Source organism: Scyliorhinus canicula, chromosome 19 (assembly GCF_902713615.1).
Source record: "Scyliorhinus canicula chromosome 19, sScyCan1.1, whole genome shotgun sequence".
NCBI classification, from domain to species: Eukaryota; Metazoa; Chordata; class Chondrichthyes; order Carcharhiniformes; family Scyliorhinidae; genus Scyliorhinus; species Scyliorhinus canicula.
This window is the reverse complement of record NC_052164.1, coordinates 59,607,423-59,634,537: the sequence shown is the minus strand read 5'-3', so window position 1 is coordinate 59,634,537 and position 27,115 is coordinate 59,607,423. Positions and strand designations below refer to the sequence as shown.

General features: G+C 46.1%; 1 protein-coding gene across 9 annotated transcripts in view; it reads right to left on the bottom strand.

The window, feature by feature from the left end:
• Positions 1 to 27,115, bottom strand: part of LOC119954104 (rho GTPase-activating protein 32-like) — a 726,718-nt gene that overhangs the window by 35,446 nt on the left and 664,157 nt on the right. For all 9 annotated transcript variants that reach the window (XM_038778987.1, XM_038778995.1, XM_038778990.1 and 6 more), the window contains 8 exons: positions 24,035 to 24,179; positions 18,690 to 18,772; positions 17,315 to 17,422; positions 15,771 to 15,916; positions 12,127 to 12,328; positions 11,238 to 11,392; positions 10,872 to 10,943; positions 2,240 to 3,586 (listed from right to left, as the gene is read on the bottom strand). In XM_038778987.1, the coding sequence (XP_038634915.1) occupies positions 2,240 to 3,586; positions 10,872 to 10,943; positions 11,238 to 11,392; positions 12,127 to 12,328; positions 15,771 to 15,916; positions 17,315 to 17,422; positions 18,690 to 18,772; positions 24,035 to 24,179 (2,258 nt within the window). The remainder of the gene's footprint in view (positions 1 to 2,239; positions 3,587 to 10,871; positions 10,944 to 11,237; positions 11,393 to 12,126; positions 12,329 to 15,770; positions 15,917 to 17,314; positions 17,423 to 18,689; positions 18,773 to 24,034; positions 24,180 to 27,115) is intronic.

The following is a 27,115-nucleotide window of genomic DNA, read 5'->3' as shown; positions in this document are numbered from 1 at the left end:
TTTGGAACACTGCGTGCAGTTCTGGTCGCCACATTACCAGAAGGATGTGGATGCTTTAGAGAGGGTGCAGAGGAGGTTCACCAGGATGTTGCCTGGTATGGAGGGTGCTAGCTATGAAGAAAGGCTGAGTAGATTAGGATTGTTTTCGTTGGAAAGATGGAGTTTGAGGGGGTACCTGATTGAGGTCTACAAAATTATGAGAGGTATGGACAGGGTGGATAGCAACAAGCTTTTTCCAAGAGTGGAGGTGTCAATTACAAGGGGTCACGATTTCAAGGTGAGAGGGGGAAAGTTTAATGGAGATGTGCGTGGAAAGTTTTTTACGCAGAGAGTGGTGGGTATCTGGAACGCTTTGCCAGCGGAGGTGGTAGAGGCGGGCACGTTAGCATCATTTAAGATGCATCTAGACAGATATATGAACGGGAGGGGAACAGAGGGAAGTAGATCCTTGGAAAATAGGAGACAGGTTTAGATAAAGGATCTGGATCGACACAGGCTGGGAGGGCCGAAGGGCCTGTTCCTGTGTTGTAATTTTCTTTGTTCTTTCTTTGTTCTTGCTCATGTATTTGCTTTGTTTGGCCCCTTGTTCAGCACTGTAACCAATCACTGTTTGTCGAAGCACCATTTGTCAATGTTCTCTGTCGATTATTCTTTTTTTGTCTACTTTGTATGTACTGTGTGCGTTCCCTTGGCCACAGAAAAATACTTTTCACTGTACTTCGGTACATGTAACAATCAAATCAAATCAAATCATATCTCAACTCATCTGCTGCTGAAACATTCAACCATGCCTTCATTATCTCTATGCTCGACGATCCCAACAGACTCCTGGCCGCTCTCCCACACTTTACCCATAGAAACCTAAGGCCATCCGAAAATCTGCTGCCCGTGTTTTATCTATCAAGTTTCATTGCCTATCACTCCAGTGCTCGCTTACTTACACTGGCTCCCGGTCAAGCAGAGTGTGGATTTAAAAATTGTTTTCAAATCTTCCCATAGCCCTTGCCTGGCACAAACTCCAGAACCCTCCAGAGTATCAAAGCTTTGGGGTGGCATGCTGGCGCAGTGGTTAGCACTGCTACCTCATGGCGCCGAGGACCCGGGTTTGATTCTGCCCCGGGTCACTGTCAGTGTGGAGTTTGCACATTCTCCCCTTTTCTGCGTGGGTCTCACCCCCACAACCCAAAGACATGCATGGTAGGTGGATGGGCCACGCTAAATTGCCCTTAATTGGAAAAGAAAATTGGGTACTCTAAATTTATTTCTAAAAAGAATCTAAGCTCCTCTAATTCTGGCCTCCCCAATTATAATTGCATCACAACTGATGATCATGGGGCCCCAGAATCCGGAAGTACCTCACCAGCTTTTGATCTTGCTTTCTTCCTTTCAGTTACTTCTCAAAACCAATACTTGGCCTAGCTTTGCTCATCTGACCTAATACCTCTTTATGTGGGTAACTATCATGTTTTCGTTATTCTCCTGTGAAGCGCCTTAGGCCTTTCTTTGTCCTGGAGGAAGGAAGGTCCGTGGGTCCGCCATCTTACCCTTCAGGTCAGTTTCCTCCTTGCCTCCGTCTCTCTCTCTCTCTTTCTTCCTCTACCTGCTGGCCTCCCACGATTCCATCCGCTGCAGCCCGCTCTCCTCTTCCTTCCACGGCAGCCTTTTTGCCGCCCCCGTGGTCCCGCTATCGCGGGGAATCAGCTGTTAAGCCCCGCCGGAGTGAGAGCCCGCTGAATGTGTGGCTCACTCGAACATCGCCGCCACCGGAAGTCCCCGCGCCTTAGGCCTTTCATTACATTAAAGGCACTATATAAATTTAAGTTGTTGCATTGAAACACACCACCATCGTGTTTACTCCTGGTCACACAGCATCCTACGTTTCTTCACTGTCACTGGGTCAAAATACTGGAACGCCCCTCCTAACAGCACTGTGGATGCGCCTACACCATATGGACTGCAGTATTTCAAGGCAACCACCACCTTGTCAAGGACGAAAAAGGATGGGAAATAAATATTGGCCTAGTCAGTGACACCAACATCTCATGAACAAATAATAAGTGCCTATTGCATCCCAGAACTGAGTACGATACAGTGCATTAGCGACACAATCTGTCCACATTGTGTCTGAAAATCTGAAGTCCCTCTTTACCAAATTCACTGTTACAGGCTTAACACCAATCCCTGTGCAGAACCACTCCTAATGAGGCCTTACCTTGTGTAGCAATTCTTTAACATTTACCTGTGTGTGAATGGGTGGATGGTACTGCCTTGTTTTGGCTGATCAGCTCATGCCAGTCTGGACTTTGCCTTTTTGCTTCCACATGCGAATGGGTTGACTGTAGAGGCTTAGTTTGATTTGTCAGGTCATGCCCATCTGGAATGTGCCCTTTCGTTCCAGCTTGTGAAAGGGTAGGTGGTACAGAGTTGCTTTGATTCGTTAATTCAGTCCAATGTGAATATTTCCCTTTTATCCCTGCTTGTGAGTGGGTTGATGGTGCTGCCTTGTTTTGATTGCTCAGTTCAAACCAATCTGAACTTTGTCCTTTCATCCCAGCTTGTGAATTGATAGATGGCGTAGACTTATTTTGATCGGGAAAATCATGCCAATCTGAATTTTGTCCCTTTGTTCCCATTTGTGAATAAGTAGGTGGTGGTGTTTTGTCAGGATTGGTCAGTACATGCCAATCTGGATTTTTCCATTTTGCCCCCACTTGTGAGTGGGTGGATTGTACAGCCTTGTAGTGATAGGTCTGATCATGCCAATCTTGACTTCGCTCTTTGGCTTCAGTCTCTGCTCGTACTGCAGAAAGTTTGGTGTGGATCTCCTGACGGCATCCCTCAGGTAGTTGCATGTCACTGGTCTTCAACAGCATTGACATCATTTGCGGAGGTGACTTGTTGATATTGCTGTTCCCTGCTTGGTTTGTGCGAGGTGGAGATGCACCCAGTGAAACAGCTGCCATATTGCCAATCATTTCAGATACTCGCGTTGGTACAGAAATTGTCATAGGTTCAGAGATGGTCAACAGAGGGGACTTGGGAGACTTGCGTCCAATCTTTGGGGAGAAAGCATGAACTACCTTTTCTGCAAAGGAGGTTGGTTTAGCCAGTTTCTCATCAGTGGGGCTTAGATCTGGAGAGAAGAAGGGGCTCATCGGCTTATCTGGGGAGTGAGAGACTGGTTCAGAACTAGTAGCACTTCCAGGGGTCAGGCTCACACTGCTAAAATCTGACTCCCTCTTGCTGCTATTTGACTTGTCTTTTCCACTGGTTGAGGAATCCATCTGAGATGTGCTGCTATCAGGTCCTGCAAGCTCTGCCCTTGGTGGACTACATTGAAAGGACATTGGGTCAAAGTCCAATCCTGCTGCTCCCATATCTGGTGGACTCAATTCTACATCCTCCATTCTGGGAGACATCAGTGCAGGGACGTGGCGTATGGCATTCCCTCTTTCATTCTCATCATTGGGTAAGTTATCATAGGAGTTGCAGTGGTTGAGACCAGAGAGGACAGCAGCATTGAAGGAAACAGAGAGAGCATCACTGCTGGACCGAGGCCTTCTAGGTCTGTACACCTTTGATTCTCCTAGGAAAGAAAAAGCACCATATTATTCACCACGAGCCTGCGATATCAATATGCACAAGTGAGCAATCAAACCACATTGTGTGCCATAGTATTGACCCTTCTATATATATTCCAATGTTACAAATTACATGCTTGCTTTGTTATTAGACACAATTTCACATCATGTCCATTCCTTAGGTTGTTCAATAACATTCTCTCACCTAGCTCTGTAAATCAGTTTCCTGCCATCAGACTGTATTGATTAACTAGAAGGATAAAAGGTAACAAGACCTGCTCACCTAAACTGTGTTAAAATAATTTTCCTTTCCTTCCTGCAAAACTGACATTGACCTAATGCCTTATCAGTCAATAATGGATCAGTCTTCTTGGTTTGATGCCTACCGTGATCATCTAATGAAGATGCTAAAACGTAACAGAAATAGAACAGCCATCTGAAAACACAAATCCATGCGAACAAAGAGGCACAATATCAACATTAGTGCGAGGCTGTACAGGGGTGATGTCTGGAAGTACCACTTCACAAACAGAATTCTCTCCTGCAACCATCTTTTGAGACTGGAGGGGGGGGCAACTGAAAACTTTAAAACCATGACTTCTATAAAAACTATCAAAAATATTTCAGATGCTTAAAATTTGAAATAAAAACAGAAAATGCTACAAACACCGAGCAAGTCTAGCGGCATCTGTCAAGTGATAAATTGTCTGCACTTCGTATTTTTTTGTTGACAGCCTTTTACTCTATCACAGACCTTCCCTGCTATTGGTCCCCCTCCACCACTTTCTCTGCCTTGGTACTTGCTTAAAATCTTTTACATATAACTTTTTCTAGTTTTAAAGAAACATCATTGATCTGAAGCACTATTTTTCTTTCCAAAGATGCTGCCAGACTGGGTGAGTATTTCCTGCATTTTTAATTTTTATCAATATGATTTTTGTTCGGCAATGGTGTTAGTGTTCACGGAATCATGGTGGGTAATGGGAGCTAGGAAATAGATCATCCACAAGCTAAAAGCTGCTCCTGTTTCTATATTCCAGCAGTATTTCTTGAGAGGGAGACTTGTTCAGTCTTTCAGCTCACACTAACCAGCACAGAACATAATTTTTAATTATCAATTTATTCTTTCCAATCCTGTTAAATGTTGTAACTGTGAGTTGTACAATATTGGTGCCAGCTTCACGTTTACTGAAACGAGAGAGGTTTTAAATCTGAAATCCTTCAGTATTCTGAGAGTGATCACAATAAAAGGACATCTGTTAATTCACTCTTACCTTGATCTGGTAAGCAAGTAGCTAACCTATTATTGTACACAACGAGAATATACAAGTATTTAATTAACTTTTGAGATTGCCAAACTGCAAGATTGAAAGTTGTAATGGTGTTCAGATTGAGAAGTACAAATTCAGAGAGAAAATTATTTAATTATCAAAAGCAATAAATTTGTCACTTCACAAATTGATGAACCATTGCAAAGATTGATACAATGATTGTAAATCAAACACCACCACTTTAACTAAGCAAATGAATCAGTGTCCACTCATTCATCAAAATCACAACCATGAACAGGAAGAAAAGGCTCACTCTCTGCCTGCTGGCCCAGTGACACTGGGATTACAGTCTCTGCCTGCTGGCTCAGGGACACTGGGATTACAGTCTCTGCCTGCTGGCTCAGGGACACTGGGATTACAGTCTCTGCCTGCTGGCCCAGTACACTGGGATTACAGTCTCTGCCTGCTGGCTCAGTGACACTGGGATTACAGTCTCTGCCTGCTGGCTCAGTGACACTGGGATTACAGTCTCTGCCTGCTGGCTCAGTGACACTGGGATTACAGTCTCTGCCTGCTGGCCCAGGGACACTGGGATTACAGTCTCTGCCTGCTGGCCCAGGGACACTGGGATTACAGTCTCTGCCGGCTAGCCCAGGGACACTGGGATTACAGTCTCTGCCTGCTGGCCCAGTGACACTGGGATTACAGTTACTGCCTGCTGCCCAGTGACACTGGAATTACAGTCTCTGCCTGCTGGCCCAGTACACTGGGATTACAGTCTCTGCCTGCTGGCTCAGTGACACTGGGATTACAGTCTCTGCCTGCTGGCTCAGTGACTCTGGGATTACAGTCTCTGCCTGCTGCCCAGTGACTCTGGGATTACAGTCTCTGCCTGCTGGCCCAGGGACACTGGGATTACAGTCTCTGCCGGCTAGCCCAGGGACACTGGGATTACAGTCTCTGCCTGCTGGCCCAGTGACACTGGGATTACAGTTTCTGCCTGCTGCCCAGTGACACTGGAATTACAGTCTCTGCCTGCTGGCTCAGTGACACTGGGATTACAGTCTCTGCCTGCTGGCTCAGTGACACTGGGATTACAGTCTCTGCCTACTGGCTCAGGGACACTGCGATTACAGTCTCTGCCTGCTGGCCCAGTGACACTGGGATTACAGTCTCTGCCTGCTGCCCAGTGACACTGGGATTACAGTCTCTGCCTGCTGGCCCAGTGACACTGGGATTACAGTCTCTGCCAGCTAGCCCAGGGACACTGGGAATACAGTCTCTGCCTGCTGGCCCAGTTACACTGGGATTACAGTCTCTGCCAGCTAGCCCAGGGACACTGGGATTACAGTCTCTGCCTGCTGGCCCAGTGACACTGGGATTATAGTTTCTGCCTGCTTCCCAGTGACACTGGAATTACAGTCTCTGCCTGCTGGCTCAGTGACACTGGGATTACAGTCTCTGCCTGCTGGCTCAGTGACACTGGGATTACAGTCTCTGTCTGCTGGCTCAGTGACACTGGGATTACAGTCTCTGCCTGCTGGCTCAGTGACACTGGGATTACAGTCTCTGCCTGCTGGCTCAGTGACACTGGTATTACAGTCTCTGCCTGCTGGCTCAGTGACACTGGGATTACAGTCTCTGCCTGCTGGCTCAGTGACACTGGGATTACAGTCTCTGCCTGCTGGCTCAGTGACACTGGGATTAGTCTCTGCCTGCTGTCTCAGTGACACTGGGGTTACAGTCTCTGCCTGCTATCCCAGGGTTACTGGGATTACAGTCTCTGCCTGCTGGCTCAGTGACACTGGGATTACAGTCTCTGCCTGCTGGCTCAGTTACACTGGGATTACAGTCTCTGCCTGCTGGCTCAGTGACACTGGGATTACAGTCTCTGCCTGCTGGCTCAGTGACACTGGGATTACAGTCTCTGCCTGCTGGCTCAGTGACACTGGGATTACAGTCTCTGCCTGCTGGCCCAGTAACACTGGGATTACAGTCTCTGCCTGCTGGCTCAGTGACACTGGGATTACAGTCTCTGCCTGCTGGCTCAGTGACACTGGGATTACAGTCTCTGCCTGCTGGCTCAGTGACACTGGGATTACAGTCTCTGCCTGCTGGCTCAGTGACACTGGGATTACAGTCTCTGCCTGCTGGCTCAGTGACACTGGGATTACAGTCTCTTCCTGCTGGCTGTGTGACACTGGGATTACAGTCTCTGCCTGCTGGCTCAGTGACACTGGGATTACAGTCTCTGCCTGCTGGCCCAGTGACACTGGGATTACAGTCTCTGCCTGCTGGCTCAGTGACACTGGGATTACAGTCTCTGCCTGCTGGCTCAGTGACACTGGGATTACAGTCTCTGCCTGCTGGCTCAGTGACACTGGGATTACAGTCTCTGCCTGCTGGCTCAGTGACACTGGGATTACAGTCTCTGCCTGCTGGCCCAGTGACACTGGGATTACAGTCTCTGCCTGCTGGCTCAGTGACACTGGGATTACAGTCTCTGCCTGCTGGCTCAGTGACACTGGGATTACAGTCTCTGCCTGCTGGCTCAGTGACACTGGGATTACAGTCTCTGCCTGCTGGCTCAGTGACACTGGGATTACAGTCTCTGCCTGCTCGCTCAGTGACACTGGGATTACAGTCTCTTCCTGCTGGCTGTGTGACACTGGGATTACAGTCTCTGCCTGCTGGCTCAGTGACACTGGGATTACAGTCTCTGCCTGCTGGCCCAGTGACACTGGGATTACAGTCTCTGCCTGCTGGCTCAGTGACACTGGGATTACAGTCTCTGCCTGCTGGCTCAGTGACACTGGGATTACAGTCTCTGCCTGCTGGCTCAGTGACACTGGGATTACAGTCTCTGCCTGCTGGCTCAGTGACACTGGGATTACAGTCTCTGCCTGCTGGCTCAGTGACACTGGGATTACAGTCTCTTCCTGCTGGCTGTGTGACACTGGGATTACAGTCTCTGCCTGCTGGCTCAGTGACACTGGGATTGCAGTCTCTGCCTGCTGCCCAGTGACACTGGGATTACAGTCTCTGCCTGCTGCCCAGTGACACTGGAATTACAGTCTCTGCCTGCTGGCTCAGTGGCACTGTGATTACAGTCTCTGCCTGCTGGCCCAGTTACACTGGGATTACAGTCTCTGCCTGCTGGCTCAATGACACTGGGATTACAGTCTCTGCCTGCTGGCCCAGTGACACTGGGATTACAGTCTCTTCCTGCTGGCTCAGTGACACTGGGATTACAGTCTCTGCCTGCTGGCTCAGTGACACTGGGATTACAGTCTCTGCCTGCTGGCTCAGTGACACTGGGATTACAGTCTCTGCCTGCTGGCTCAGTGACACTGGGATTGCAGTCTCTGCCTGCTGCCCAGTGACACTGGGATTACAGTCTCTGCCTGCTGCCCAGTGACACTGGGATTACAGTCTCTGCCTGCTGGCCCAGTGACACTGGGATTACAGACTCTGCCTGCAAATCCAGTGACACTGTGATTACAGTCTCTGCCTGCTGGCTCAGGGACACTGGGATTACAGTCTCTGCCTGCTGGCCCAGTGACACTGGGATTACAGTCTCTGCCTGCTGGCCCAGTGACACTGGGATGACAGACTCTGCCTGCTGGCTCAGTGACACTGGGGTTACAGTCTCTGCCTGCAATCCCAGGGTTACTGGGATTACAGTCTCTGCCTGCTGGCTCAGTGACACTGGGATTACAGTCTCTGCCTGCTGGCTCAGTGACACTGGGATTACAGTCTCTGCCTGCTGGCTCAATGACACTGGGGTTACAGTCTCTGCCTGCTGGCTCAGTGACACTGGGGTTACAGTCTCTGCCTGCTATCCCAGGGTTACTGGGATTACAGTCTCTGCCCGCTGGCTCAGTGACACTGGGAATACAGTCTCTGCCTGCTGGCTCAGTGACACTGGGATTACAGTCTCTGCCTGCTGGCTCAGTGACACTGGGATTACAGTCTCTGCCTGCTGGCTCAGTGACACTGGGATTACAGTCTCTGCCTGCTGGCCCAGTGACACTGGGATTACAGTCTCTGCCTGCTGGCTCAGTGACACTGGGATTACAGTCTCTGCCTGCTGGCTCAGTGACACTGGGATTACAGTCTCTGCCTGCTGGCTCAGTGACACTGGGATTACAGTCTCTGCCTGCTGGCTCAGTGACACTGGGATTACAGTCTCTGCCTGCTGGCTCAGTGACACTGGGATTACAGTCTCTGCCTGCTGGCCCAGTGACACTGGGATTACAGTCTCTGCCTGCTGGCCCAGTGACACTGGGATTACAGTCTCTGCCTGCTGGCTCAGTGACACTGGGATTACGGTCTCTGCCTGCTGTCTCAGGGACACTGGGATTACAGTCTCTGCCTGCTGGCTCAGTGACACTGGGATTACAGTCTCTGCCTGCTGGCTCAGTGACACTGGGATTACAGTCTCTGCCTGCTGGCTCAGTGACACTGGGATTACAGTTTCTGCCTGCTGGCTCAGTGACACTGAGATTACAGTCTCTGCCTGCTGGCTCAGTGACATTGGGATTACAGTCTCTGCCTGCTGGCTCAGTGACATTGGGATTACAGTCTCTGCCTGCTGGCCCAGGGACACTGGGATTACAGTCTCTGCCTGCTGGCCCAGTGACACTGGGATTACAGTCTCTGCCTGCTGGCTCAGTGACATTGGGATTACAGTCTCTGCCTGCTGGCTCAGTGACATTGGGATTACAGTCTCTGCCTGCTGGCCCAGGGACACTGGGATTACAGTCTCTGCCTGCTGGCTCAGTGACACTGAGATTACAGTCTCTGCCTGCTGGCTCAGTGACACTGGGATTACAGTCTCTGCCTGCTGGCTCAGTGACACTGAGATTACAGTCTCTGCCTGCTGGCTCAGTGACACTGGGATTACAGTCTCTGCCTGCTGGCTCAGTGACACTGAGATTACAGTCTCTGCCTGCTGGCTCAGTGACACTGGGATTACAGTCTCTGCCTGCTGGCTCAGTGACACTGAGATTACAGTCTCTGCCTGCTGGCTCAGTGACATTGGGATTACAGTCTCTGCCTGCTGGCCCAGTGACATTGGGATTACAGTCACTCTGTGGAAGCTATGTTACTCTAGTGCAGTGGTGTCCATCCTTTTTTACACCATGACATACTTTTATACAATAAATGTTTTTGACTCACATTGCCTATTTATTCCAACTGAACTGCCCTCTCACAAAACCATTTTATCTCTAAATCCTCCTAAAATACATTAAGACACCAATTTCCATTAAATTAAGTAGTTTACAATGAAAGCCTGAGCTTTCTTAACTTGCATGTTAAATATAATACTGCAGTCTGTTTCTCCTTTTCTGAACTTTATTGTTTCCTGTTTCTTCCTCTTTTTCCCCCCATTGGGAAGATTTTGTTTCCTTCTCCCTGTCTTTAGCCAAACCTCTCCCTGTGTCACTCACTTCTCCCAAGCTTTTGCGCTTTTTGCAGGCACATGGGACCTTTGTCTTCAACTCTGTGGCCGGCATCTCCAATTCCCAAAGAACCTGGGATCTCCTGTGCATGTGCCAGCAGGAAAAGGTCATGCTGCGTAGTTCTGATTTAAAAAATAATATTGCATGCCCAACGTTAAACATTCCGAACTGCGCATATGCAGCCCAATCCCAGCGGGCATAAGAGGCCCACGGTTTGTTGGGATTTGCAGATATTGACTGCACAGCTGAAAACAAAGAGTGAATTTAGTTTATTTACATTAATGTGCAATTGTTTTGAACATTGTTTAGCATCTCATTTAGTGGGGCCTTCACGGCACATCAGTGTACCAGAGCACACCGGTTTGAAACCTCTGCACTAGTGTTATTGGGCTTGGCTGCAAGAGAGCAACCTCCTGATAATGGCAGCAGCATAAATGAACAGATGCAATATGGAAACCCATTGCACCACACAAACATGCCGTTACCTATAAGCAAGCACAATATGTAAGACACCAGGTGAATGCATTGATGAATGGAGAATGCATCGAACTAACCTTCAACATTGTGCAGAGATGAAAGAGACTCCTCACTTTTAGCAGAGCGAAGTGTTCCTGAATCACCCCTGGCTGATGGGAAGACAACACAATCATAAATGTTCAGAAGGAAACCAATCAGAACTGTCTATTACACTACCTACTGCTGCTGAATCTATGGCTTTCCGATACCTCATTTAGTACAGAATTCTAAAGGCAGAAGCTAGGGGTATCAATGAACTTCCCTACACTTGAGTAACCTGGCAACATTCATGGAGTCTTCTTGCATGTGATGAACAATCACTTCCACAAGATGGTACAGCTGTACCTCAGCAAGAGCGTAAACAGGAAAAGTTCATTCTCCACGATTAATCTGAAAACACCCACCTGCCAAAACTATGGACTTCATTTGCGTTGGCTCACTGGGGTTACGGTGCAGTTTCCGCTTGTTCACGGAGGAAGATTTGCCCTCTGCCTTGAGGCCGAAGAAAGAGCGCCAAGTACCAGCAGGTGATTTCTTGGGTTTGCTGATTGTTCTCTTCCTGGTTAAAGATAGCGAAAGATTCAGACAAAGTGACACTTTACATTCTAAATAGGTGACGAACACCATAAATTGCAATAACATGGACTTACACAAGTTTAATATTGAAAGTCATTCCTTGATGTATCACAGAGCTGGAATCAGACTAAATTTGACACTAAAGGCATAGATATTAGGAGCGCAAAGCAAAAACTTTGTCAAAGTAGCAGATTTTAAGGGGGGTCTTAGAGAAGGAGAGGGCAATGGGGAGTGTGTGTACAACAATAATTACAACAGCGCAGAGAGGGTGCGAGGACGAGGACTGACGAGAGGGAGCGAGACCGAGGACCGCCGAGAGGGAGCGAGGCCGAGAACCGAGGAGAGGGAGCGAGGCCGAGGACCGTCGAGAGGGAACGAGACCGAGAACCGACGAGAGGGAGCGAGGCCGAGGACCGAGGAGAGGGAGCGAGGCCGAGGACTGAGGGGGAGGGAGAGAGACCCCTGAAACAGAGACACCGACCAAGTGAGAGAGAGCGTGACCCCACCCAGAGAGAGAGAGAGAGACGCAACCTGACAGAGAGTGTGAAACCCGGAGTCCACAATTCAGGAAAGAGAAGACGTGAATTCCCTGCTCAGAGTAAGCACAGCACAATTAAGAGACTTTTGTCATTGGTGGGGTGTTCCTGTCACACATTAATGAACTTATTTCTTAACAGCTGCTGCAAAGGAAAGTTTTAAAGGTGATGCTTTAATTACCTGTCAATTGGGAAGTCAATGACTGTGTGGAACCTGCCCTGCAACGCTGCAGGTCCATCACCCACTTCAATGTACTTGCTGTCTGAATTAACAGGGGTGATGATCTGGACCTGGGTTCGAGCCTGTGCCTCCTCCAGGGTGAGTAGTTTTGTGGAGGGGGATGACACCAACAAGGACTTGGGCCGAGACAGAGATGTATGCCCTGCGGAGAACAGAAAAATGTAAGGATAAATGACCATCGAACTTTTTCCCCTTCATAGCTGGGTAGTAACAAATATGTTTACATAGTGTTGGTGGGTATGTGCAAGATCTATATTGTAATGATTTTTAAAAAGGTACCATTGAATTTAACCCAGTAAGAAGTCTTAAAACACCAGGTTAAAGTCCAACATGTTTGTTTCAAACACTAGCTTTCGGAGCACTGCTCCTTCCTCAGGACCAGTTTCTTAACCCAAAACACCACTCCATAGCACTGTCAGACAGAATCCTATCTCACAGCCTATCATTGCCCAACAGAATTCCATCCCACAGTCCCTCATTCCCAACAGAATTCCATCCCACAGCCCTCATTCCCCAACAGAATTCCATCCCACAGCGCCTCATTCCCCAACAGAATTCTATCCTACAGCCCCTTATTCCGAAACAGCATCCTATCCATAGCCCCATCCATATCCCAAATAGAATCGTATCCCACAGCCCCTCATTCCGAAAAAGAATACTATCCCATAGCCCCTCATTCCCAAACAAAATCGTATCCCACTGCCCCTCATTCCCAAATAGAATCCTATCCCACTGCCCCTCATTCCCAAATAGAATCCTATCCTTCAGCCCCTCTTTCCTAAACAGAATCTTATTCCATAGTCCTTCTCTCCCAAGTTCTGAGCAGGATGAATGGCGTCAGAAGGGAAACATCACTCGGGAAGTAGTGTGCCTTTTTCATTCACCATCCTAAACGCCCAGGGAAACTGTTATAATCAGGTGAGGAGCGGCAGAATATCTCCCCTCTTTTCCCCACTTATTTAATCATAACAGTTTTTTGACAAGAATAGGCTTGACAGTTCAGTGAGTGGTTAACTGTTTATGTGCTGTGACTCTAAAAGCCACACACAGGCAGGTTTCCTTGTCAGTTTTTAAAAAGAAGAGGATTATATTTATTGTACTTAACCTGGTCCAATAAAAATAATAAAAATGCTCTGACTTTCATGTACATATGCACTCAGATTTACAAACACACTATGTTACATGGGCTGAGGGATAGGATTCTATTTGGGAATGAGAGGCAGTGGGATAGGATTTTTTTGGGAATGAGGGGCTGAGGGATAGGATTCTATTTGGGAATGAGGGGCTATGGATAGGATACTGTTTGGGGCAGCACGGTAGCACAAGTGGATAGCACTGTGGCATCACAGCGCCAGGGTCCCAGGTTCGATTCCCCACTGGGTCACTGTCTGTGCGGAGTCTGCGTGTTCTCCCCGTGTCTGCGTGGGTTTCCTCCGGGTGCTCAGGTTTCCTCCCACAGTCCAAAGACATGCAGGTTAGGTGGATTGGCCATGATAAATTGCCCTTAGTGACCAAAAAAGGTTAGATGGGGTTATTGGGTTACAGGGATAGGGTGGAAGTGAGGGCTTAAATGGGTCTGTGCAGACTCGATGGGCCAAATGGCCTCCTTTTGCAGTGTATGTTCTATGTTTGTTCAATGTTAATTCCAGAGTGTAAGGACAAATTAAGCACTCTCTTTAGGATCCAATAAAAGTTAGATTGATGACTTGTATGGTTTCAGACTGAGCTCAAGGGTGCCTCTGGATACGGTGTTGAGTCGATTTAGCCCGTGAGACAATACTTCTGTTCTGATGATGCCAACAGCGCTCTGCAGCTTCTCAAAACCATGCCTGCCACATGTGGGTGGTCTAACAACAAAGTGTTCAAACATGCAGGATAGAGATAGAGAATGAGAGGGAGAGTCCTGTCTTTTAGATGTGTGGCATCTCTTCTGCTTCATTCTGGTCTGGAGAAAAGCAGTTTCTTAAACAGAAAAAAAGGGTTAAGCTGGCTTGTCACATGATCACCTCTCCCCACTGGCCAGTTATCCAAATATGATCATTGTTAGTGAATTCCAGGCGCATCGTTTCAACTTGATTAAATTCTGGCTGGGTGAATTCCTCTCTCAACCAGGGTCCACTGTCTGAAGTGGTTACTTCTAATGGCTGGTTTCCACTTAGGTGGTATCTGGATGTGGCTCAGAAAATATAGCTCATTCCCATCCCTCTCGGGTAATTACTGATAGGTTTCTGTCGCCAGATTTCTGTAGCCAGGTTGACTCCATTTTACTGACTTTAGAATTTATAAGGGACAGTAATGCAAATATTCAGCCATCTCAGTAGCCGCTGTTTCAATCTTTAAAATTCAATGTTTTTCAGCTAGTAAATATATAGTAATTTTTGATAGAAAGCATAGCTTTATGGCAGAAACCAATTTAACAGAACAGAATTTTAAAGAATACTTTTGCATACGGGGAAGGTGGAATATTGTCAAGTATGCACTGTTCAATATATAGACGGGGGTACTGTACAGCGGTTTACGTGGAATGAAACTCCCAGTTGCAACCTTGTGTGAAAAAGGATTAATGGAAAGGATTACAAGCCCCACTTCTAAATTAAACAAAGAAACAACTTTAGCCAGAAATCGATGTTCTAACCACTAAGCAGTCAGAGTAACAGATCAAAGACAAGTTTGTGGATTAATTGCTAAATCTTATAACTTGCAAACTCTGGGCCTAATTACCAAAGGCTGTTCGGAAAACTCTCTCTCTGAAAAAATGAACCTTGCTGATACACAGTATGGAAGATGACAGGCGATGCCTATGGGCTATTTTGTACCATTTTTGTATCAAGGATACAACTTGACTCAGTGATGAGCTTCAGATAGTTGACAGGCATGTAGCGCCAGCGATCCTACTCTAGCTTTGATTTTCAGTCGTTGATCAGTTAGAAAAATATGGAATAAAATAACCATGCTAACCTTTCGGCGTAACATCTCTGCAGGAACAGAAATCAGCAATTATGGTTTGGACATAACTGCAACGAAGGGTACTGTGACCAGTAGTCCCAAAATTATCAATCTAGCAAACCCAGAGTGTGACCACTCCAGATCAAAATCAGATTTGATCAGTGGGCAGCACGGTAGCATTGTGGATAGCGCAACTGCTTTACAGCTCCAGGGTCCCTGGTTCGATTCCGACTTGGGTCACTGTCTTTGCGGAGTCTGCACATCCTCCCCATGTGTGCGTGGGTTTCCTCCGGGTGCTCTGGTTTCCTCCCACAGTACAAATATGTACAGGTTAGGTGGATTGGCTATGATAAATTGCCCTTAGTGTCCAAAAATTGCCCTTAGTGTTGGTGGGGTTACTGGGTTATAGGGATAGGGTGGAGGTGTTGACCTTGGGTAGGCTGCTCTTTCCAAGAGCCGGTGCAGACTCGATGGGCCGAACGGCCTCCTTCTGCACTGTAAATTCTATGATCTATGATTTGATTAACAATGGCGACATGGTGTGGAGGCTAAGATTCAGATTATAATATAGTCATTGAATATTCCACCATTTAATAGGTTTATACCAAAGCAACTCAGCAGGATGGGCTGGGACTTACCTGGACCCTCTCTCATTACTGAGCTCAACTTGGAGCTGAAGAGCATGTCCACATGATTGAGAATGAATTCTACCACGACAGACTGAATCCGAACCTCCATGAAGGCAGCAGTACCACTGAAACAGGCTGATTCGATCTGGCGGGACCTGAGAACAGATTCAGAGAAGCCAAAATGAAACTGGAAACAACTTAGCTCCCCCAGTTACAGAAATTCCCAGAAAAAAGGAACACCTCATAAGACAGAGACAACGCCCAACATCCCCCCAACCCCACCCGTGACAGACACCCCTACCCAGTAACAAGTAACCTCCTAGCAGGACATTTCCTCTTGCCAGTAACAGAGAAACTCTTTCCACGGTACTGTAAATATAGGGTTTGCTACTTTAACATTTAGAAAAATACATCAATAAGACCATAAGAGATAGGAGCAGAATTAGGCCATTCAGCCCATCGAGTCTGCTGCGCCATTCAATCATAGATAGAACATAGAACAGTACAGCACAGAACAGGCCCTTCGGCCCTCGATGTTGTGCCGAGCAATGATCACCCTACTCAAACCCACGTATCCACCCTATACCCGTAACCCAACAACCCCCCCCTTAACCTTACTTTTTAGGACACTACGGGCAATTTAGCATGGCCAATCCACCTAACCCGCACATCTTTGGACTGTGGGAGGAAACCGGAGCACCCGGAGGAAACCCACGCACACACGGGGAGGACGTGCAGACTCCACACAGACAGTGACCCAGCCGGGAATCGAACCTGGGACCCTGGAGCTGTGAAGCATTTGTGCTAACCACCATGCTACCGTGCTACCGTAACATTGACATGTTTCTCATTCCCATTTTCCTGCCTTCCCCTTATAACCTTTGATCCCCATATTAATCAAGAAGCTATCTATCTCTGTCTTTAGACACTCAAGAGACTTGACCTCCAAAGCCTTCTACGGCAATGAGTTCCACAGATTCACCACCCTCTGGCTTAAGACATTCCTTCTCATCTTTGTTCAAAAGGTTCATCCAAAAGTCCCGAAAGACGTGCTTGTTAGTGAACTGGACATTCTGAATTCTCCCTCTGTGTACCCGAACAGACGCGACTAGGGGATTTTCACAGTAGGCGACTAGGCGACTAGGCGACTAGGGGATTTTCACAGTAACTTCATTGCATTATTAATGTAAGCCTACTTGTGACACTAATAAAGATGAATAACCTCAATTTTCGTGAAGCAATTGAGTAGGTATATTGCTTTATACTAACATTCATCTACATTAACCTATACCCGAGTGGTCACTTTAATGTCAGAAAACAGTAAATGGGGTCACCAGAGGGCGCTGTAGGTGGACCTGATATATGTCTCTAGGCATTTGTCACTGCCAAACTCTGGTGCCATCTGTCACAAAGATAATCAGCTGCTGCCTGAAACACTTGGCATGGGGTTGACTATCTTGAATCTGGCAAAGTCAGTTTTGCATTTAAGGTCTGTACAAACAGCCTCAACATTGCACCTCAAATCCCATGGCTAATAGTCCACCTATTCTTACCTCAGAAGATTTGGAGCCCAAACAATTGCCAGGTTCTTAGTGTGCATGTTGGTGATGTAACTGAAGGTCGCTAATCGAGCCAAGTGCCTCATTAGAAACTCCAGGGTCCTGGACAAAGAATAAATCATAATTTAGTTAAGATTCAGCACAATATCAACAAAGGATGTGGAGGAGAAATTTCACAAACAGGGCAGTCACACTTCACCCTAGTGCTGTGAAGACAGCCAATTCAAAAAGAAGAAAGCAGTTATAGGAGTGGTGACATTCTGGTGATATTAATGCAATTCTGTTCATACATGGGAAAATTAATGCAGTTTTGGGAACTATTAAAAGTGACAGAAGTGAAAGGAGCAGGGATAACAGCACGCAGTCATCAAAAAGAGATTGATAAAACAATGCTTGTGCCAACAGTTGTGACTAAAAGCCTTATGAGACAGTGCTCTAAGTGCAGCAGACTGTCAGAATGCTGATGGGTCTTGGTGTGGCAAAGATACTCGTGTAACCAGCGTGGGATTACTGCAGGTCAGAGATCCTCCCCATCAGCCAACCTACCCATGTAGCAGTTCTAATTTTCTTCCTCTGAGTGCTGCGATTGAATTTCTCTGTCAGAAATTAGAGTAACTATTACCAATGTTAATCTAAACATAGAGAAATGTATCCATTTGATATTCCACTTCCTACATTTTTCCAGTATACAATTTATCACAGCAAAGTTCATTTTGGAGGACATAAAACTTGCAAATATTGAGATGGATTTCAAAATGACGGAAACAGGCTGGGGGAATGGAAGGACACATGACAGATGAAACTAACATAGAGAAGTAAGATGTGATATATTCTAGGAGGAAAAATGAGGAAAGGCAACATAAAATAAAGGGTACAATTCTACAGTGGTTGTAGGAGCAGAGTGGCTTGTGCACAATTTGTTGAAGGTGGTAGAATGAGAAAACTGTGAATATGGTATACGAGAGAAAGTTAAGATGTGATAGATATATTAAAAATTATGAGGGATCGGGACAGAGCCAATATCGCGAAACTGTTCCCATTGGTGGAAGGGTCGAGAAACAGTGAACACTGATTTAAAGTGATTTGCAAAAGAACCATGAGGGAAAACAATTTCTTGCAGCAAGTGGTTAGGATCTGGAATACACTGCCTGACAATGTGATTTGGCAGATTCAGTTGTGGTTTTCAAAAGGGATATCTGAATAGAAAGAAATTGCAGGCGTCTGGAGAAAAGGCAGAGAAGCGGGATGAGCTGAGTTACTCTTGTAGAGAGCTGGCATGGACATGATAGGCAGAATAGTTTCTGTCTGTACTGTAACCACTTTGTGTTCCTATTAGAAAGAAGAGGCGTGTGGAACAATTAATCCTTACCTGTAATGAGGAGGAGGAAGCTGCTGGATGACATCATGAATTTTAATCAAGCGATCCTCATCTGAAGCAACTGACACAGAATCCTATGGGACACAATCAGTTGAAGTCAGCCTCCTCTCACTGAACACATTGAAACCTACCCTCATTGAACAATGTCACCTACCCTCCTCATTGAGCTTACTCACCACCCCCAACTTCATTGGAAAAAGGTGAACACTTCCTTTATTATTGGTGTGAGATGTGACAGCATTGGCAAGTATTTATTCAAGATCCCCAAGTGCCCTTGAGAAGGTGGTGATGAACTGCCTTCTTCAACCGTTGCCGTTCACCTGGTGAAGATACACCCACAGTGCTGTTAGGGAAAGAGTTCCAGGATCTTGACTCAGTTAACAGTGAAGGAGCAGCAACATAATTCCAAGCCAGGATGGTGAGCAACTTGGAGAGAAACTTTCAGGTGGTTGTGTCCGATATATCTGCTGCCCTTGTACTTCTCAGAGATCAGATGTCATAGGTTCAGAAAGTGCTTTCTCAGTAGCCTTGGGATCCTGTAGATGGCGCACATATTTGTGGTGGAGGGAGTGGATATTTAACATGGTGGATAGGTGCCACTCAAGTGGGTTGCCTTGTCCTGTATGGTGTCAAGCTTCTGGAGTGTTGGAATATTCTATCCCACTTTTGACTTGTGCCTTGCAGATGGTGGAGACACTTTGGAGAGTCAGATGGCGAGTAACTCTGCAGAATTCCCAGCCTCTGACTGCTGTTGTGGCCATAGTTTTTCTTTGGCTGGTCCAGTTCACTTTCTGGTCAATGACGACACCCAGTATATTTATGGTGGAAATTCAGCAATGATGATGGTATTGAATGTCATGGGGAGATGGTTAGATTCTTACTTATTGCAGATGATCATTGCCTGGCACTTGTGCAGCAAATATTAATTGTCACTTGTCTGCCCAAGCCTGAATGTTGCCCAGGTTGTGCTGCTTGCAGGCAGAGACTGATTTTGTATCTGAGGAGTTCTGAATTGTGCTGGACATTTGTGCAAAGATCGCCAATCATTCCATTTCTGACAGTATGATAGTGGAAAGATCAAAGATCAAAGCAGCTGAAGATGGTTCAGCTAAGGATACTGCCCTGGTGTATCCTAAAGCAATGCCCTTGATGTGAAGGGCAGTCAGACTTGCCTCACTTTTAGAATTCAGCTCTTCTGTCTAATTTTGAACCAAGATTGCTTTGCGGTCCGGAGTTGAGTGGCCCTTGGCAAAACCCAAACCTTTTCTTCAGCGAACAATGTCAAACCCCACCCCCCTCACTGACCAAATTCAAACTTCCCTCTCACTCACTGAACAGTCACTCCTACCGTATTGAAATAGTCATGCCCCACACCCTGAACAAAGTCAGCAGCTCTCCTCCATTGTCCAATGACACGACCTCTGCCCCTTTGGAAAACGGTCTATGATGGCAAGGGTGACATTAAAGGCTGTGTGGCTGGTGTTTGGACTTGTTGCTATGTGTTTTGCTGTGGATCCACGTCTTTGTTCCCTGATGTGTGACATGCTATGGTGTCGCTGAACAAAATGAGCAGATAATTTAGTGTAAAAGTCTGCAAATGTCCTGGAACATTGGTGCAATTTAATGGCCTCCCGTGAGGCCGGTTAGAGGTGGGGTGGTAGGGGTGCATTTAATTACGCTAGAGGACCCATACCGGGCCCGATTAAGACTATGGTAGGAAAGCCTATTGTCACAGGTTGGTTAGGGACCAGTACCTTTTTCTTATAAAGTACACAAAGCTTGAAATCCCAATTATATGAGAGAAAAAAGCCACAAGATTTCAGTTTTAAACAAACAAAATAAGCTTTACTATATCAATATTATACTCTAACATTCAGAATTAAAAAGGGGCAAATATGAATTGACAGGCAAACTGTGCTTGAACACAGCACACTGCACATTACATTTCAGAGATGCAACCATTTGCCAGCAACCCAGCCAACAGTGAGTCACAAAATCTCAGTTGTCAGCAACCCAGCCAACTATCAGTGACCAGTGAGTCACAAAATCTCAGTAAAATTCTGAAGGGTTTCAACTCTTAATTTTTGAAGATATACCCTCTGAATTCTCTCAAAAGCTGCTCCGATTCAAATTGCCTCAACTACTGCTTACCTCCCAATGGTTCAACCTCTTCTGCTTTTCACAGGATTCACAAAACTGCACACCCACCTCTAGTTGCTGGCACATTTCCAACTCTTTTGCAGACAGCTAGCTTTACTAAACTGGCATAGTGGCCATCCATCACCTTCCCGCCTCCAGGGACTTCTTTGAGTCCGAATGGCTTGGAGCATGTTAACAGATCTGAGAGCTTCCCTGTGTGCTGCAAATTACATGAGTTCCAAAATGCAACCCTGTAAAATATCTCTTTGGACTGCACTTCATAGCAAACAGTGAAGACATCCGGTCTCCAGTTCGGTAGCTAGGTCAGTCCACCTGCTGGTTTATAGCTCCATCCCTTCTATTCTGACTCTATTAAACAGACATACGTAACCTTCTGAACTGCCACTCTCTTCTGTATATCTAACACCCAGAATTTTAGTTACCTTACTTTCATAACAACAATTACCCTCTAACACCACCTTTAAAAAGTTAGCATAAACCATGAACTAGATATTCATCACACAGTAGATGGCCTTTCCCCACTCTGATGTCAATGGAGGCCCTTACTAGGTGATTGTTGCCAAGTTAAGAGCCACAATCTATCGCTGCTGGTTGAATAATGGCGGACAGTCACCATACAGAAGCCTGAAAAGTAAATTCTTGTTGAGTTTGCTCATGGGTTTCCAGGTTCAAAGACTCAATCAGTGCTTGATTGAAGGACCTGGCAACAGTGCTCGGGACCCAATGAGAGCCACCCCAACTACCCTTTCTTCTGACAACCTCCGTCTCAGCCAGCGACGCTTCCCTATGACCTGCTCTCACTTACCTGTGACCTCGGCCTGTTACTGATCCTATGCCCCTGCATTGCTGGCAGCTTTCATCACTCATGGTGCACTCATGGTATGAGGAGTTGCTGACTCTGGCTGGCAGTTTTCAGGACGTGAGGGGTGGGGGCACTGTTGTGGCCAGTGCAGAAGGATGTTACAAGTTACAGAGGGACATAGATAAGCTGCAGAGCTGGGCTGACAGGTGGCAAATGGAGTTTAATGCAGAAAAGTGTGAGGTGATTCATTTTGGAAGGAATAACAGGAAGACAGAGTACTGGGCTAATGGTAAGATTCTTGGTAGTGTGGATGAGCAGAGAGATCTCGGTGTCCATGTCCATAGATCCCTGAAAGTTGCCACCCAGGTTGAGAGGATTGTTAAGAAGGCGTACGGTGTGTTAACTTTTATTGGTAGAGGAATTGAGTTTCGGAGCCCTAAGATCATGTTGCAGTTGTACAAAACTCTGGTGCGGCCGCATTTGGAGTATTGCATGCAGTTCTGGTCGCCGCATTATAGGAAGGATGTGGAAGCATTGGAAAGGGTACAGAGGAGATTTACAAGGATGTTGCCTGGTATGGAGGGAAGATCTTACGAGGAAAGGCTGAGGGACTTGAGGCTGTTTTCGTTAGAGAGAAGAAGGTTAAGAGGTGACTTAATTGAGGCATACAAGATGATCAGAGGATTAGATAGGGTGAACATTGAGAGCCTTTTTCCTCAGATGGTGATGTCCAGCATGAGGGAACATAGCTTTAAATTGAGGGGAGATAGATATAGGCCAGATGTCAGAGGTAGGTTCTTTACTCAGAGTAGTAAGGGCGTGGAATGCCCTGCCTGCAACAACTAAACGCATTCAAATGGTCATTGGATAGGCATATGGACGATAAGGGAATAGTGTAGATGGGCTTTAGAGGGGTTTCACAGGTCGGCGCAACATCGAGGGCCGAAGGGCCTGTACTGCGCTGTAATGTTCTATGTTCCACTCAGGGGTCATTAACTCCAGGAAAGGCCAGTGTGCCTGACTGCAACTTAATATGACAGACGTTCCCCAAAGGAGGTGACTTGAGGCACTTGGCAGCTAGCAAAAGCCCCATCACCCCGATTAAATTCCAACTCCCCTCTCTGTCTGTATTGGAGTGTTACTGTATGCGGGCCTAAACTCTGGTGTCACTGCGCCTTAGCGCCTGCACCTCACTGCCTCGCAATGCTGCGCTCAGCAGATGCTAATTCAGGAAAAATCAGTGTTATTGTTCCTCTCACACTCTAACAGGTTATTTGGAGCAGATTAAACTGGATTAGTTGGTAACTTGCTGAATCTTCACCAGCAGATATAGGCATCAGGGAGAAGTGACAGCCAGTATGAGCCTCTCACATCAAAAATGTTTGGGAGCTCTGCAACTTCATTGCAGTGTTAATGCAAGTTTACTTGTGACAATAATAACAATAAAGATTAAAGAAGATAAAAGCACTGTCGTTTGGGAGTTCTGTAAAAGCATTGCCGTTTGGGAGCTCGATAAAAGCACTGTCGTTTGCGAGCTCTGTAAAAACACTGTCGTTTGGGAGTTCTGTAAAAGTACTGTAGTTTGAGAGTTCTGTAAAAGTACTGCCGTTTGGGAGTTCTGTAAAAGTACTGTCGTTTGGGAGTTCTGCAAAAACACTGTCGTTTGGGAGTTCTGTAAAAGTACTGTCGTTTGGGAGTTCTGTAAAAACACTGTCGTTTGGGAGTTCTGTAAAAGTAGTGTCGTTTGAGAGTTCTGTAAAAGTACTGTCATTTGGGAGTTCTGTAGAAGTACTGCCGTTTGGGAGTTCTGTAAAAGTACTGTCGTTTGGGAGTTCTGTAAAAACACTGTCGTTTGGGAGTTCTGTAAAAGTACTGTCGTTTGGGAGTTCTGTAAAAACACTGTCGTTTGGGAGTTCTGTAAAAGTAGTGTCGTTTGGGAGTTCTGTAAAAGTAGTGTCATTTGAGAGTTCTGTAAAAGTACTGTCGTTTGGGAGTTCTGTAAAAACACTGTCGTTTGGGAGTTCTGTAAAAGTACTGTCGTTTGGGAGTTCTGTAAAAACACTGTCGTTTGGGAGTTCTGTAAAAGTAGTGTTGTTTGGGAGTTCTGTAAAAACACTGTCGTTTGGGAGTTCTGTAAAAGTACTGTCGTTTGGGAGTTCTGTAAAAGTACTGTCGTTTGAGAGTTCTGTAAAAGTACTGTCGTTTGAGAGTTCTGTAGAAGTACTGCCGTTTGGGAGTTCTGTAAAAGTACTGTCGTTTGGGAGTTCTGTAAAAACACTGTCGTTTGGGAGCTCTGTAAAAGCACGTTTGTTTGCATTGCACTGTCATGAACTATTAAGGATTCTTTTAATTCACCGACAGTGAAAGTACTTACTGAGAATTTCTCATACAGCTGGTAGGTTAGTAGTGGGTTTGGTAGCTCTCTGAAGTACAGCTTACACAGGGATCCAACACAATGGATATCCTGGAGGTAAAGATCCTTTGTTAACTCAGGAATCTGCTCAGAGTCAAACTCATGTCTGTAAGAGAAATTAGTCAAAATCAGCTCACTTAGTGATGAAACACACAAAAACAACATGCAATGCACATTTTAGCTGATGCTCTCTTCCCAACGAGCTATGGGAAGTTGCAATGAAGCGCTTGATCTTAATCACAAGTTCAGTGTCCCTGCAATTGCTTCAGGAAGCCACTGGGAGTTAAGCCCATGAAGACATTGCCATGTCACCTGATAGAAACAGGTGAAGACCAATCGAACAAAGTAGGTTCAACCATTCAATTCGATCGTGGTTGATCTGTATCACACCACCTGGCTTTCATAACTTTCGATACATTTGCTTAACATAAATCTATCAAGTCCATCAAGCTCAGTTTTTAAAATTTTCAATTGATTCCCAGGCTGATGAGATTTCTGGCAGAAACAGTCGACTAGCCTATGTGTGAGGAAGTGCTTCCGGATATCACCCCTGAATGACTTCGTTTTAACTTTAAGGTTATTTTCCCTTGTTCTGAACCCTCTCACTCAGAGAAATAGCTTTATCTACCCAATTAAATCCTTTAACCTTAAACATCTTGATTAGATCATCCTTTAATTTTCTGCATTCAAACCTTGTCCTATTAACTTAACCTTTTTCAGCATTACAGCCACATAGGCTGTCAGGTCCGATCCCTCCAGCCCCTCTGCAAGGCCCAAGATCTGCAGGTTTTTCCGCCTCATGCGGTGATCCAGCTCCTCAAAGCGTTCCTGCCACTTCTTGTGGAGTGCTTCGTGCCCCTCCACCTTACTCACGAGGACCACGGCCTCCTCCTCTCGTTCAATGGCCTGCGTCTGCAACTTCTTGATGGCAGCACCCTGGGTGGACTGAATCTCTGACAGCCTTCTGTTCGTTTCCTGCAGAGAGCTCAGTACTTCATCCTTGAATTCTTTAAAGCAGCGCAGGAGATCAGTTTGTTGTTCCTGGGCCCAGAGTCTCCATTCTTCTGGAGCTCTGTCGGCGGCCATCTTGGATCCCTTCCCCCGTTTTTTCTGAGGAGCTGCTGCTGTTTTTTCCCCCTTTCCACTCCGAGTTCGAGTCATGGACTGCAGGGAAAGTCGTTCAGCACACCTTCCCCCACCGGGAGACGTCGAAAAATTTCCGTTTTGGGCTCTCAAAAGAGCCGAAAAATCTCTTTAAAACGGGAGCTCCCAAATGTGTGGCTTACTGATCCATCACAGCCACCGGAAGTCTAACTTAACCTTTTTAGCCCGCTATAATTGTGGTGGTGTGGTGGTCAGAACTGATCACATTTAACCAGAGCAGACTGCATCACCAATAGCTCCTTAATTTTCAAGGAGGAGCATTTCCGTAGAGTGAAATACCATAAGAACCCACATTGCCAATTTAATCCATAAAAACGGGTTTGTATGGGCATTTTCACGCCAGGGCCGGATGAAAGTTCAAAGCTCAGAACTCCTACCTTTGTTTCTCGGCTGGAAGACATTTTACTCAGTAAAGCAAGATTGCAGGTGACTCAACTTGTGGTTATCCTAGGCTTTTTTCAAATTTTATTTCAACACAAGAGATCTATTTAATACTTCCAGACAATCTTAGGCAGTGGTAGTCAAGTTTCACCACAGAGATCAGAGCTATTAACAGACAAGGAATGGGGCAGAGCCCAAAAGAAAAAGATGGCATAAAAATTTCAATAAGACCATTAAAAAATATGCTTAGTGTCTCTCCTCCTGCGCTGCCTGGATCTGGAACTTATTATACTAAAAAAAGCCGCCGAACGAAAAAAACATTGTGAAAACGACTTTGAAAAGGATTCTGCACCACTAATGACTTAATAATGGAAAATGGAACAACATGCATTTATATGGTTCCTTTATGTCTCAAGGCACAAAACAGAAGTATTATCAAATACTGCTCATCACCGAATCGCACAAGAATGTAGGATAAGCCTCGTTAAAGATCGGTTAGTAACAGAATAAACCGATACCCTTGTTCTGGTAACGGTTCATTGTTCATTGTGCTTTCACTCGCAGTGCCAAACTCTCAGAGAATCCTGGTGATTTTTTCCCTTCATTTTGATTGTCTACTGAATCAATTTGCATTTGAATTTCATGATTGGAGAACAATCTAAAATTTAGCAAGATCGCTCCCCCATTGCTTTCCCAATCAAAATAACTTCCAGATTGGGTGGCATGTGGTGCAGTGGTTAGCACTGGGACTACGGCGCTGAGGACCAGGGTTCAAATCCCAGCCCTGGGTCACTGATCATGTGGAGTTCGCACATTCTCCCCATGTCTGGTGGGTTTCACCCCCACAACCCAAAGATGTGCAGGGTAGGTTGATTGTGAAGTGTTGGCTAGTGTAGACTTGAGGGACGAACAGACACTTCCAACACTGATGAAGGTTCAACTCAATTTTATTAACTACTTCTAACTAACTCACACATGATGACTGTGGGTCTAAATTATGCCAACTTAAACTAGAGACCTAAGCCTTGTCCGAACCAGTTGATTCTCTCAGCACGTGGTATGAGCCTGTGCTGGGGTGGATGAGTTCCTGTTACACCGAGAGGTAGCACCCAGAATGAGCGGGAACCATTGCCTTTATAGTGTGTGTATTCTAACTGGTGATTGGCTGCGGTGTTTGTACATGTTGATTGGTCCCTGTGTGTGTCCATCAGTGTGTGTCCGCACCATGATATACTGGTATATATTATGACAGATTGGTCAAATCTTTTGATTAAAACAGTAAAAATATATAAAAGGCCAAATGGTACAAACACTAATTTTGTGTTGGACAAACAGGGTACCCTCCCCTCAGTACCAGGCTAAATTGCCCCTTAATTGGAAAAAAAATAATTGGGTATTCTAAATTTATAAAATAAAAATAACTTCCAGTTGTAAATGCAGCAAAAAGATGAATCTCAACCATCAGAACAGTGATCCTATCTCATCAAGCATAGCTGG